Here is a 12500-nt window from a genome sequence, read left to right on the forward strand (position 1 = left end):
TTGAACATATGATATTCTATGCAGAGAGCATGAGTTAAAGATAACTTCTGGATTTGTGATTCTGGACCCTATTTTACCATCATTTTTGGCCAAATGGTTAAAGGCCTACGTGCAGGTTAACCGGAAGTTTTGATTAATGGGTACATAAAGCACTCAAAATATGTGTATCATTTATAAAATGTCTCCAAAATAGTGTTATAGTCCAGTTTTTGGCGTTTTTGGCAGAAACTGGTGTTTTCTAAGCCATTCGGCAATGATGTCACGTTGGGGAGACGTAGTGGAAGGTAGCCTCAGCCTAGTACTAGAACTTTGGCGTCCAAGAGTTGGCAAGAACCATAAATAACATGTGTGATGGCCCACAGCTGCATAATTTCGAACCTGTCAAACGTGAGAGGGCGAATGAGGAAGCAATGCAGGAACGAGCGCTGGAGTCGGTCAATGAACAGCAATGCATACAATAACGACACTTTTATTTATTTTTACTGTCAGTGAATAGCACCGAGTGAAAGTCAACGTTTACTTTATGTCTAGTGACAGCGATTTTGTTTTTCAGATAAGTACCGGTAAACTTAGTCAGAAGATCTAGAAATAGAAGGCATAATGCTAGCTATGGGCTAACTTGCCTGTCCCACCTGTCAAATCCCCACTAGATAATCCCTAATTAAATCTTACCCCCGAAGTTGCAATCAGAATTCCGATTAGTTATCCCACGTTTTGATGGTAGCCTACTAGCTCCAGTAACAACATCTTTGCCTAGTGTTTATTTCTAAGCTTTATTTTACCCAGTGTGCGAAATACCCGTCAATATTCGAGGGGTCCCCATCTCCCGATTGTTGCGCAATACCGATATACATTTTGCAGTAGGCCTATAACATTTCCTGGATGCAAGACAATCAGTATTTAGCGTACATGACAACACACACACGCACACACTTACATTTCTTTGATAATCCGATATGCTATATATATAAGCAACACTGACATAGGAGGCTGCATTGGCTAAAGTTGTTTGGATGCACGTTGATTTATAACTAGGAGAGGCAAAGTTGTGCATTACAATGCAAACACGACAATAATTGACACCAATCTGGCGCACTTAGAAAAGCAATCAACTGAATAAATGGCAGGAATAGTATATCGGACCCGCAATCAGTGCACTTGCAAATGAGTGCCTGCAAGTATGACCGATCGTGGTGTGACATTATTTAACCATCAATCTACCGCAAATACGACCAGACAGATGTACATTGAACACATACACAAAGCACATCGTCCACCCGGCAGATGCTGACAGACAGCCCACAACAAGCCAAACATCACCACGGCGGGTGTGCTCTCTCTCTCAATCTCGCACGCCCGTACATAATCACTCCAACTTATCCAACTCCAAGGCTAGGCTGCTTCACTGAGACCACAACTAACCACAAGGCGTTCATAACCATGCAGTAGGCCGAAGCCGGAAAGGACGCACGCACAGTCGCACTCACTCATCTTATGCAAAACAATCAGTTTTATCATCAACAGTCAGTCACTGCAAAGATTTAAAGACTAGCCTCTTACCATAAGTTAGAATGGACTCAAAGTACATGATTGATAGATTTTGGTTTAGCTTTCGCTTGCTATCCGTTTTTAGTATGACTTCTCAACATTACTTTATTGGGTTAGGCGCACATGCAAATACCTAAATGAATTCCCGACGATTTGTGTCGTTTGGTATTAATAAAGACTTGACTAGGCTATCTATTTATCTAGGCTATTAATTACCAATTATTCACCGAAGGCGAAGTGAATAGTGGGGAATAGCCCCAGAGACCGAAGGTCGAGGGTGCTAGGTGAATAATTGTTAATTAAATGTTTTATCCTTGTTTTTTTTTTGTCAAAAACAAACAAGATAACACTTTTTGTCTGGATTTATTAGTTTTTATTAGCCGTTTATTTGTTGTTATTAGCAGACATTTTGCGATGAAAACAATATCGAATTTGAGATGTAAATCATGGGATATTGCCCAATGTCCCGAGAGAGCCAACCAATCAAATTGCGCCATCTTAGGAGGTTCATGTGTAGCATATACTAACTATATATAATATCGATGTATTTATCTATGTATCTGTATAATCTGCTGAACACTCTCTTACTAGTCTCTACTCTCAAGGGTCTCAATGAGGCTTTGGTCCGTTTCTCCCCAACGTGACGTCATGCAATGCATTCTGGGGGAAATGAGAATCAATTTCGTATTACATTCCGTTTTGTGATACCCGTCAACATTAAATACAATATATAACAGTTTAAAACTTTATTACCATCAAGCAAATTGCACAAATTCGTTGGAAAATAAACCCTCCAACACGGCCTTTAAGGTGGTAAACAATTATCGAAAAGTATCCAGTATTTAGCTTTAGTATTTAGTATTTAGTTTAGACACAAAAACCAACAGACCGGATCAAGCAAAGGGTAAAGAAAAAAGTTGTGTTTCTCTGTAGGGATCCTTTGCATAATGTTGTCAGACATTTATACAACTTCAACTTCAAACAATCTCAGCCTGTCAGTGGTGAAAAAACAAAAGGAGGGACATTTGGGGTGTGATTCAGAGGATGTGCATTGACGGGGAACTATTTCCCCTAAGGGGCAATAGCGGAGCCATTGGGGAGCCATTGCAGCCTGTTCGCGGTTGCAATGGCTCAAGCAACCTTGCTCAATATTGGACTGATTTAAAAAATATTGTCCACATCAGTCACTCATACCCAAAACAATGGGAATAAGTGATAACAGAGTTATCCTTTAGGGCAGTGATGGGATTTAATGATTTTAATTTACTTTACTCTCATGCTGATGATACATAGACTCTGTACAGACACCCTCAGTGTTAATCCCTGAGTCAGAGGGATTGAGATGACCTCTTGGCCTTCATAGTGTCATCCTCCTTCATGACGACAAATGGAGACTATATGAATAATATGAGTTGGTGTCATGTGGAAAGATGGTCTTATGATCCAGCTAACAGCCCAGGTGGTTTTCTGCATCACCAAACGAAGGCTAAAATTAAATTATTTCAATTGAATAAAGAACACATTTGTGGACGTCATGTGGTGTAGGGAAGAAATTCCGCCTCAGTGTCTAAATCCCAACTCAATAATCGTAAACTGAACGTTTTGACTGAACCTTTATAAATCCTTCCCTATTCCTTTCTGTGTCTCCGTCTGTGGTTATGTGTGTTGGTGCATATAAATGAGTGTGTGTGTGTGTGTGTGTGTGTGTGTGTGTGTGTGTGTGTGTGTGTGTGTGTGTGTGTGTGTGTGTGTGTGTGTGTGTGTGTGTGTGTGTAAGTGATCATGGAAACATGAATGTGTGTGTGTGTTTGTGAGTGAAAATGCAAACATGTATGCATGTGAATCTGTGTGGGTGTGTGTGTGTGTTGATGCTCGAACATGTGAACATGTATGTGTGTGAATGTGTGTGTGTCTGTGTGTGTGTGTGTGTGTGTTCTCTGAGCACCTAAGTCAGCGAGAAAGTCGAAGCCCACCATGTCGTGACAACCAGCGATGACTACTACTCACACCCCCCCCCCCCCACTCCCCCCTCCTGCTTTTCCTCCAGAGGAAGGAAACGGGGAATAGCGAGAGAGTGTGTGTTAATGCATGCGTACGACGGTGCCTGTGTGTTCCTACTGTATGTGTGAGGCTGTCTATGTTTTCCGCGTGTAAGCGAGGGAGAGAGAGAGAGAGAGAGGGAGAGATCACAGCATGGGTGTCTCTCGCCCTCATGTTCTATTAAACAGGATCTATAGAGCAGGGTCCTTCCGAAGTCTCCCTCAAGATCCCCCGCCTCAGCACTAACACCTCCGACCGCGCCAAGGACGGACTGTTTGTTTTGGAATGTCGGCGTTCCGGAGTCAGGGGAGAGGCCATGAGTCAGCACTGCTGGACCCCCCCCCCCCCCCTACCTGCCATGCATTGATTAATTATTAAGAGACATTTAATGTCACCTAACATCCAGGCAATGTGTGAATGTGTGTGTGTGTGTTTGCGTGTTTGAGCGTGTGTGTGTGGTTGTGTGTGTGCATGTGTGCATGTGTGTGTATATGTATGTGTGTGTTTGTGCACAGGGCAGGGAAGTGGCGGTAATTAGCAGGAGTTTGTAATAGCATGAAGTGGAGTGGTTGGAACAATGAAAGGCACTTGACAAGTGTTGACTAGCGAGCTAACACACACTCACGCACACACACTTCTGTATTTTGTAAAGAACTCAAATACATAAATATATATTTATTCAACATATATCGAAGAGAACAATCTTGCCATGAATAAATAATTATAATTTCATGTAAACACATGAACTTAAACAATGAATGTTTGTATTAATGTTTTTCAATAATAGCTGATATAAAAGCGTGTGTTTGATAATATTTGATGGAAAGCATTGCCAGTAAGTAAAACCTGTGTTGTTCACTCCTGTTCTCTGGTAAGGATGAAAAAAATAGCAGTTCATACTGGGTTCATTTTTGTTGAATAATGAACAGGTCAACACACAAACCCATGACTGGCTAGAAATAAATTGCAGTGCGGCACCAATGTTACCTGAGAGCTCCAGCTGTGAGTGTTTGTGTGTGCCTGTGCACATATCATATGACATAATATGTGTGCGTAGGCGTGTTTGCATGTGTAGTTGCATCTCTTAGACATTTGATATGTGTGTTTGTCCTAACGTCTGTGTCTGTCTGTTTCTGTGTGTGTATGTGTAGCAGGTTCAATGAGCGAATGGACACCGGGTTTGCTTGGAATGACACGGAAATCTTTTATTTGCTTCAACTATGACAGTCAAGAAATGATAAAACTGCTACCGCGGTCATAGGGAGCGTTCCCGGAGACTTTCTCATAACGTAGTTCAGGGGCTCCAGTCCTCTGTCTCTGCTCCCGATCCCTCCGTGCTACAAGATAAAGCAGGCACGTAAATACACACTCCCTGATTGGTCTGATTGCGAGCAGGTGTCCACAATCAGACCCAATCCACCCAGCCGATCCGGTTCCCCACATGCCCATGCTCCCGACATGCCCCAACACTGACCCTGCAGGCCAGACGCCGTATGTCCCCCCCCAGTATGTGTGTGTGCTTAATGCTTATGTGTGGGAGAGTAAACATGTGCATGTATGAGTTTGTCTTTTGTGTGTGTGGCTGCCTGTAGACAGGCATGCATGTTGTGTTTTTGTGTGTGTGTGTGTTTGTGTGTTTGTGTGTGTTTTATTGTGTGTAAAAATGTGTGTTTAAATACAACCTAGAGTCTATGATGACTAGCTTCCCGGAGGCTGAGCGTTGGTGAGACAACAGATACCAGATGGGAGATAGATGCAGTGTATTGTGTATGGCAGCTGTCTCATGCACGCTTGTAGACTTAAGACCTAACAAAAGTTCCTTCACTGGAAATCCTTTAATGTGCAATAAATTTGAGAAGGCAGAGTCTGACAAATAAATGCTGGAATGACTGATAGCATATGAAACACACACACACACACGCGGGTCTGCATGCACGCACACACACATACGCACACATATTTGTGTGTTTGGGCATAAAAACACACTATCGCGTGCACACACAAACACACACACACACACACACACACACACACACACACACACACACACACACACACACACACACACACACACACACACACACACACACACACACATACAAATACAGTATGCATGTTCTTTTGAACTCTTTGAACTGTGTTTATATACATTTGATTTTTTTGTCCACATGCATTTTGTGTGTTCTTTGAGGTTCTTTGAGGTAAACACTGGGATGACTTTTTGAGGTGTGTAATTTGGTGTCTGTCTGCATCATCAACTGTGTTTGAGACTTCAAAAACATATGATTATGATGTGTAAATGGTATGTATGGTATGTGTTGTTTATGTGTGTGTGTCTGTGTGTGTGTGTGTGTTTGTGTTTGTGTTTGTTTTGTGTTTCTGTGTGTTTGTGTGTGTGTGTGTGTGTGTGTGTGTGTGTGTGTTTGTGTGTGTGTGTGTGTGTGTGTGTGTGTGTGTGTGTGTGTGTGTGTGTGTGTGTGTGTGTGTGTGTGTGTGTGTGTGTGTGTGTGTGCGATGGTGTGCCTTTTTGTATCCTACAGTAAAACCTGTAGGACTCCACATGACCTCGTCACCAAACAGTTCTCTCTGGACGGACACAATGACTCTGTCTTGAACTTCTTCCTATACAAAGCATCCACACCTCAAAAAAATCCCTATTATCTTCTTGCCGTATTGCACTACACTTCACGCATCGTCATGAACATTGAGCTTTAGCACAGGTGAATATTCGAAAATAACAACACCAGATTTACCTCAATGGTTTTGTGCACTTTCATATAATAAGTAATACCCATTTAAGTGTAGGTATGGTGTCCCTCATCTCTGCAGTGCCTCTAAACGGATGCCAGCCTGTGTAAATATCAAACCCCACCAGTCCACCCACCGCTGGTCCACGTTCCTCAAAAAGTTAATTCGGGGCAAGCCTGTCGCACAATGATTGCTTTCTGAGCAAATCCTCACCCAGGGCAAATTTAATCTGTCTTTTTAATAACGCACTACATTCAAGTTCAATATCGTTTTCATAACAAGCATATAAATTCAGTGGTCCCACTTAATCTCGTATAATAATACTTATACATGCACAGATTGTATATGAAGTGTTTCTATAAGAAGATGCACTAGAGATGCACCCTGCTGTCTCCACCCTATGCTTGGACAGTTTGGTTCCAGGCATTCAGTGTGAGGCAGCAGAGTGCTGCGACGTGTGTGTGTGTGTGTGTGCTTGTGTGTGTGTGTGTGTGTGTGTGTGTGTGTGTGTGTGTGTGTGTGTGTGTGTGTGTGTGTGTGTGTGTGTGTGCGTGAGCAGGTGCATGTGTGTGCGTGCGTTTGCTGCAGTGGCCCTGTTCTGAAGGGCAAACAGTAGGTTCCCTGGTCAGCATGATGTAGGTCTCAAGGGGGGCTTCCTGGATCGATACTCTTGCATTTGCCCCTCCTACCCCTGACCCCCCTCCCCCCCACCCCCCCCCCCGGCCCTCTCGGCTCACCTCGACATTGGGCTATTTCTGGACTCTGTATGGATTCCCACGGCTGCCTGCGATCAATGAGCCAAACCTCCCTGTCACTGTAGTGGCTGTGCGGTCCAAACCCCAGCCTCTTGCTCTGTCCCACACGCACGCAGCGCACGCCGACTCCCTCTTCGTCCCCCACTGCTTGTGTCAGCTCCTTTCAAAGCACCGTAAAAAAAAAAACATTTTCAATGTGTAACGGTCCTTAAAACAACGGGAAGTCAGTTGAGCGCAGCTTCGGAGCAGAGCATGGGGCCAGCCACGATGTGATGCAGTACGTTAAAAACACAAACGGCCGACAAATAATGCAGGGATTTTTTTGGCTTTGGCCTTTTTCGATAGCGTGAGGAAAATACATTAGATTCATAAATCATACCTCTTTTGACTGAGCTGTGTCTTTATCTCAGACGTTACGTGCTTTCGAGCACGCCTCTCCAATACAACCATGAAAAGACTGTCTGATGAGGCAATTGTACTCAATTGAATTGAATTGACCTGTAACCTAACGTGCTCTATTAAACACATCTGGCTAAACGATATCAAGCAGTTAATAGCACACACACACAGACACGCGCTCCCTGTCTATATCTGATAAGATATAAGACAACGGGAAAGCCATCTGTTGCCATTGTGGTGTCTTGCTGTATTGCAACAATAGTACGAAGCAACACCACAATGGCAACGCAAAGCCATGATTTCCTCCAGCAGGCTCCACTAATCAGCAGAACAACAAGACTCCCCCGTGTGTCATTGTTAGCCTTCAGCAGGGTGCCGTTCAGCGGAGAGAGGGCTGATTTGGCTTAACACTTTAACGTTGAGGGCTTTGGGCTGTGGCTGGTCAGAGGTCAGGAGTTAGGGGGAGAGGGAACAGGGCGAGACTCGGTTCAGGAAGAACCCCAACGGAGAGAAGATGAAGAGATTAACTCGGGAATCCCAAACAAACCACTGATCCGCTTCCAACGCGCTGCCCTGGCCACCGTGATGTGTGTTCATACCTCACACTGTCCCGTTCACTGTGGAGAACAAAGATGAGGATGTAATGATGATTGTGGAAGAAAGGGAGGAGGATGATGGGGATGATAACAAAGCTGATGATGTGTTGATGAGGGCGGAGGATAAGGGAGACGATGACGTCACGACAATGGTTGTCGATTAGGAGGACGATGATGTAATCGCAACGGTGAGGTCATCGATGATGAGGTGACAATGACGCTGATGAGGACGACGATGTATGATGATGACGAGGGCGGTGAACGTAACGGCGTTTTGTGTTCCCCTCCTCCCTCCAGCCGTGTTCTGGGGAGACATCGCCCTCGACGAGGAGGACCTGCGCATGTTCCACATCGACAGGACCATAGACCTGACGGAGCGCCCGCACACGCACACGCACGGCCGACAGGGACACACCACCGGTGAGCGGGCGGCCTCGGCCACCTCAACTCGTGTGAACCCTCTCTGCGCTATGTCACTGCTCCACACACACACACACACACACACACACACACACACACACACACACACACACACACACACACACACACACACACACACACACACACACACACACACACACACACACACACACACACACACACACATATACACACTGGGGTACAACGAGAGAACCTAGTGCTACAGGGAGATATAGTAATGCCAGTGTGTGTGTGTGTGTGTGCGTGCGTGCACTGTATGTTTGCGTATTTGTGTGTATCCATCTGTGTGTGCGTCTGTCCGCGCGTGTGTGTGTGTGCTCTTGTGTGTTCAGCATTTTCTCTGCCAAATTCTCCCCTCAGATTGAATATCATTTGGAAAACCTAGAGGAGTTGCAAAGCTAGGTTGCAAATGCTGATCTTTGAAAATATAACAAAGAGGGGACACTTTAATACACCCCAATTGACATACTTCCCGTATTTCACCAGCAATAGTTCGCATTTCTCTAAACATTGAACATATAACGAGTTTCCAAGTCGATTATATCACGAGGCCTGAAGTTGTGCCTTCAGACCTCAGAGTCCTCTCTCTCCGTGTTAGGTGGCCAGGAGGAACAGGACATTGCCAAGAAGAGGAGTTCTCTGTATCTGCTGTTGGAAAGGATACGCAGGTTTGGCTTTGGTAAGGACCGTGACCTCTGACCTTTCTCTGATATGCCGCCAACGAGACCTTTATTTATTATTCATCTGTAGAAAAAGATATTAAAGTAAAAAACATCAATATAATTATAATCTGATGCCAGAAGTTTCAAGGGTGTGCGTTTCTCTCTATTATTTGTTCTGTGTAAAGTTATTTTATAATGTACTGGTCTCTTAAAGGTCTTGTTCATGTCTAATAATAGAAACCTATCTTTACTTGTGAGAAGTGAGAATCACAATATTACATCTAAATGTAATTCTATTTCTCATTTTTATTTAGGTTATTAACATACATAGACACACAAGTCACTTATACCCCACTAACGCACAATTATCTCTTTCATTCTGTCTTTCCTCCGTTCTTTTTTCTTCCTTTGCTTCCTTTTTCTTCTTCCGTTTTTGATTTTCTTCTTTATTTCTTGCCTTTTCTTTCTTCCTTTCTTTCTTTCTTTCTTTCTTTCTTTCTTTCTTTCTTTCTTTCTTTCTTTCTTTCTTTCTTTCTTTCTTTCTTTCTTTCTTTCTTTCTTTCTTTCTTTCTTTCTTTCTTTCTTTCTTTCTTTCTTTCTTTCTTTCTTTCTTTCTTTCTTTCCTTCTTCCTTTCCTTCCTTCCTTCCATCCTTCTATCCTTCCTGTCCCTCCTCCCTCCTGTTCTGTCCATCCTTCTTGTCCCTCCTCCTTCCTGTCCGGTCCATCCTTCCTGTCCCTCCTCCTTCCTGTCCGGTCCATCCTTCTTGTCCCTCCTCCTTCCTGTCCGGTCCATCCTTCCTGTCCCTCCTCCTTCCTGTCCGGTCCATCCTTCCTGTCCCTCCTCCTTCCTGTCCGGTCCATCCTTCCTGTCCCTCCTCCTTCCTGTCCGGTCCATCCTTCCTGTCCCTCCTACCTCCTGTCCGGTCCATCCTTCCTGTCCCTCCAGACTCTCTCCCTAGCAACCTCAGCAGGGCCTCTCCGGGGTCCGGCCCCGCCGGTGGGAAGGGGGAGAAGCCCGCCAGCGCTCTGAAGGGCCGCTTCCCCCGCGCAGCCACGTCCCGGGCCGAGAGGATCTGGCCCGGGGGGGTCATCCCCTATGTCATCGGAGGGAACTTCACAGGTTAGAGTCCCTTCACTTGAACGTGAACTCTCCCACGTCGCAGCCCTCTCCTGATGATACATGAGCACATTATGCAAATTCAACCCACATTCACCCTCTCATGAGAGCACATCATGTTAAGTGTTGGCTTGTGCGCTTGTTGGGTCTGGGCGTGTGTGTGTGTGTGTGTGTGTGTGTGTGTGTGTGTGTGTGTGTGTGTGTGTTCCAGGTAGTCAGAGGGCCATGTTTAAACAGGCCATGCGTCACTGGGAGAAGCAGACGTGTGTAACGTTCATTGAGAAGACAGACGAGGAGAGCTACATAGTGTTCACCTACCGACCCTGCGGGTGAGGCCTGTGTGTGTGTGTGTGTGTGTTTATAAGGTGTGTTTTGTGTTCCTTGTGTGCTTTATTGTGTATCTTTACGGCTTTGTTAATGAACTTGTGTGTGCATGTGTGTGTGTGTGTGTGTGTTTGTGTGTTTGTTTGTTTGCACAAATGTGTACATGTATCTTTGTGTAATTATTTCTGTATTTATTTATGTTTTTGTGTGTGTATGTGCATGTGTGTGAGTCTATTTGTGTGTGTGTGTGTGTGTGTGTGTGTGCGCCTGTATGTGCGTGTGTATATATTTATTTATATGTGTTTGGCTCTATCTATGTTTGTGTGTCTATGTGTGTGTGTATGTTTCTCTTTATTGTCTTTCTATGTATGTGTGACTATGTGTGTGTGTGTGTCTATGTGTGCGTGTCTATGTGTGTGCGTGACATATATGTGTGTGCGTGTCTGTGTATGTGTGCCTACGTCTGTCTCTATATATGTGTGTGCGTGGCTATACGAGTGCGTGTCCGTGTGTGTGTGAGCAGAAGGCGCGCTAGTGACCCTGGTCACAGTGAGAGACGACACAGTCACTCAACAATGGCTGTGCTTTCCTTCCTGTCCTGCTTCTGCTTCCCCATCTCCCTGGCCTCTGCGCTCCGGGCCGGACCGTCCACGCACACATGTGCATGTGGGGACTGTTTATTTATTTATTTTACAGTCAGAAGACACGCATTGTTCGGCAGAAGCGTCCGCACGCGGGGGTCAGAGTGTGTTTTTACAGTAGCTGAACCTCAGCGGCGGACAGTCAGTCAGTGTAAGGTTGCAGAACACGTTGAAATCAGTACTTTTTTTCCTCAAACACACACGTACATACAAGCAAGCACACACACACACACACAAATACAAGCACGCAAACACACAGGCATACACACACACAGGTATACAAGCAAACACACACACACGCACCTTTTTGACTGAGCTGCTTCCCCACGGAGCCGTGTGATTGGTCCTGACAGTGGGCGTGGCCGCCGCCAACAAGGCATGAAAGATTATCAGAGTTAAAGGTGGAGTGTGTAGAATTGAGGTGGCCACTAGCGGGGTGGTGGCAGATTCTAACAGACTGAATGAATCCCCTTCATCCCTTACCAAGGACAAGTAGCCAAGTGTCAAGGGATAAGGTTCCTTGGTAGATTAATGAATTGTGTTTAGCTCATTAGTCAGTACAAATGACACATTAGGTCTTCGCTTAGAATGATGGCTCTGAATGAGACTGTACACCACATTGCAATTTCCACTTTGCGAAAAAGCACCTTTAATTTTATTCGCACCATGTTCTATTTTTTTATGGCTCTAGCCTGCGAGTAAATCAGTTCAACCGATCATAACCTTGTGTCTTTGTTAAGGTCACCATGGTCACAGTACAAGGTTTAGTACATGGCCGAGTTAAAGCCTAGTTTTGTTTCTCAACGCACAGTCCTCATGGGAATAACACACTCCCCTCCACCCAAAAACTCTGAGCGGGAACATGATCTATTTTTATTGAATTAGAACGCGTTCCCTCCTAGAGTCGCTGATCAGTTCTGGACGACTGCAGAAACATGGCGGTGCAATATGGTGCACTCCGTGGAAGAGGAGACTCTCCCTATGTAGACATAAAGATCTCCGTCTGAGCTGACGAAAACACAAGGATTCTTATTTTCATAGGATTATACCAACAATTAAAACATACTTATGAAAAGTATTCTCCATTTCTGCCGCTTTTGTCCGGCAGATGCCACTATAGTCGACAACCTTTAATCTCACCAACATTTAAACAGCACTGTTAGCCATGAACTGTGGCATACATTGTGGGTATTTTTTCTTAAATTCTCTCTGACACTGCACTGCTGAC

At 44.7% G+C, this 12500-nt stretch overlaps 1 protein-coding gene across 3 annotated transcripts in view; it reads left to right on the forward strand.

Annotated features, from left to right (window-relative positions):
• Positions 1-12500, forward strand: part of tll1 (tolloid-like 1) — a 44956-nt gene that overhangs the window by 6208 nt on the left and 26248 nt on the right. For all 3 annotated transcript variants that reach the window (XR_008895134.1, XM_056586404.1, XM_056586402.1), the window contains 4 exons: positions 8384-8506; positions 9126-9206; positions 10137-10310; positions 10519-10636. Coding sequence is in view for 2 of the 3 variants with exons in the window: in XM_056586404.1 (XP_056442379.1) it covers positions 8384-8506; positions 9126-9206; positions 10137-10310; positions 10519-10636 (496 nt within the window). In the remaining variant the exon portion in view is untranslated. The remainder of the gene's footprint in view (positions 1-8383; positions 8507-9125; positions 9207-10136; positions 10311-10518; positions 10637-12500) is intronic.

Source organism: Gadus chalcogrammus, chromosome 3, assembly GCF_026213295.1.
Source record: "Gadus chalcogrammus isolate NIFS_2021 chromosome 3, NIFS_Gcha_1.0, whole genome shotgun sequence".
Classification (NCBI taxonomy): Eukaryota; Metazoa; Chordata; class Actinopteri; order Gadiformes; family Gadidae; genus Gadus; species Gadus chalcogrammus.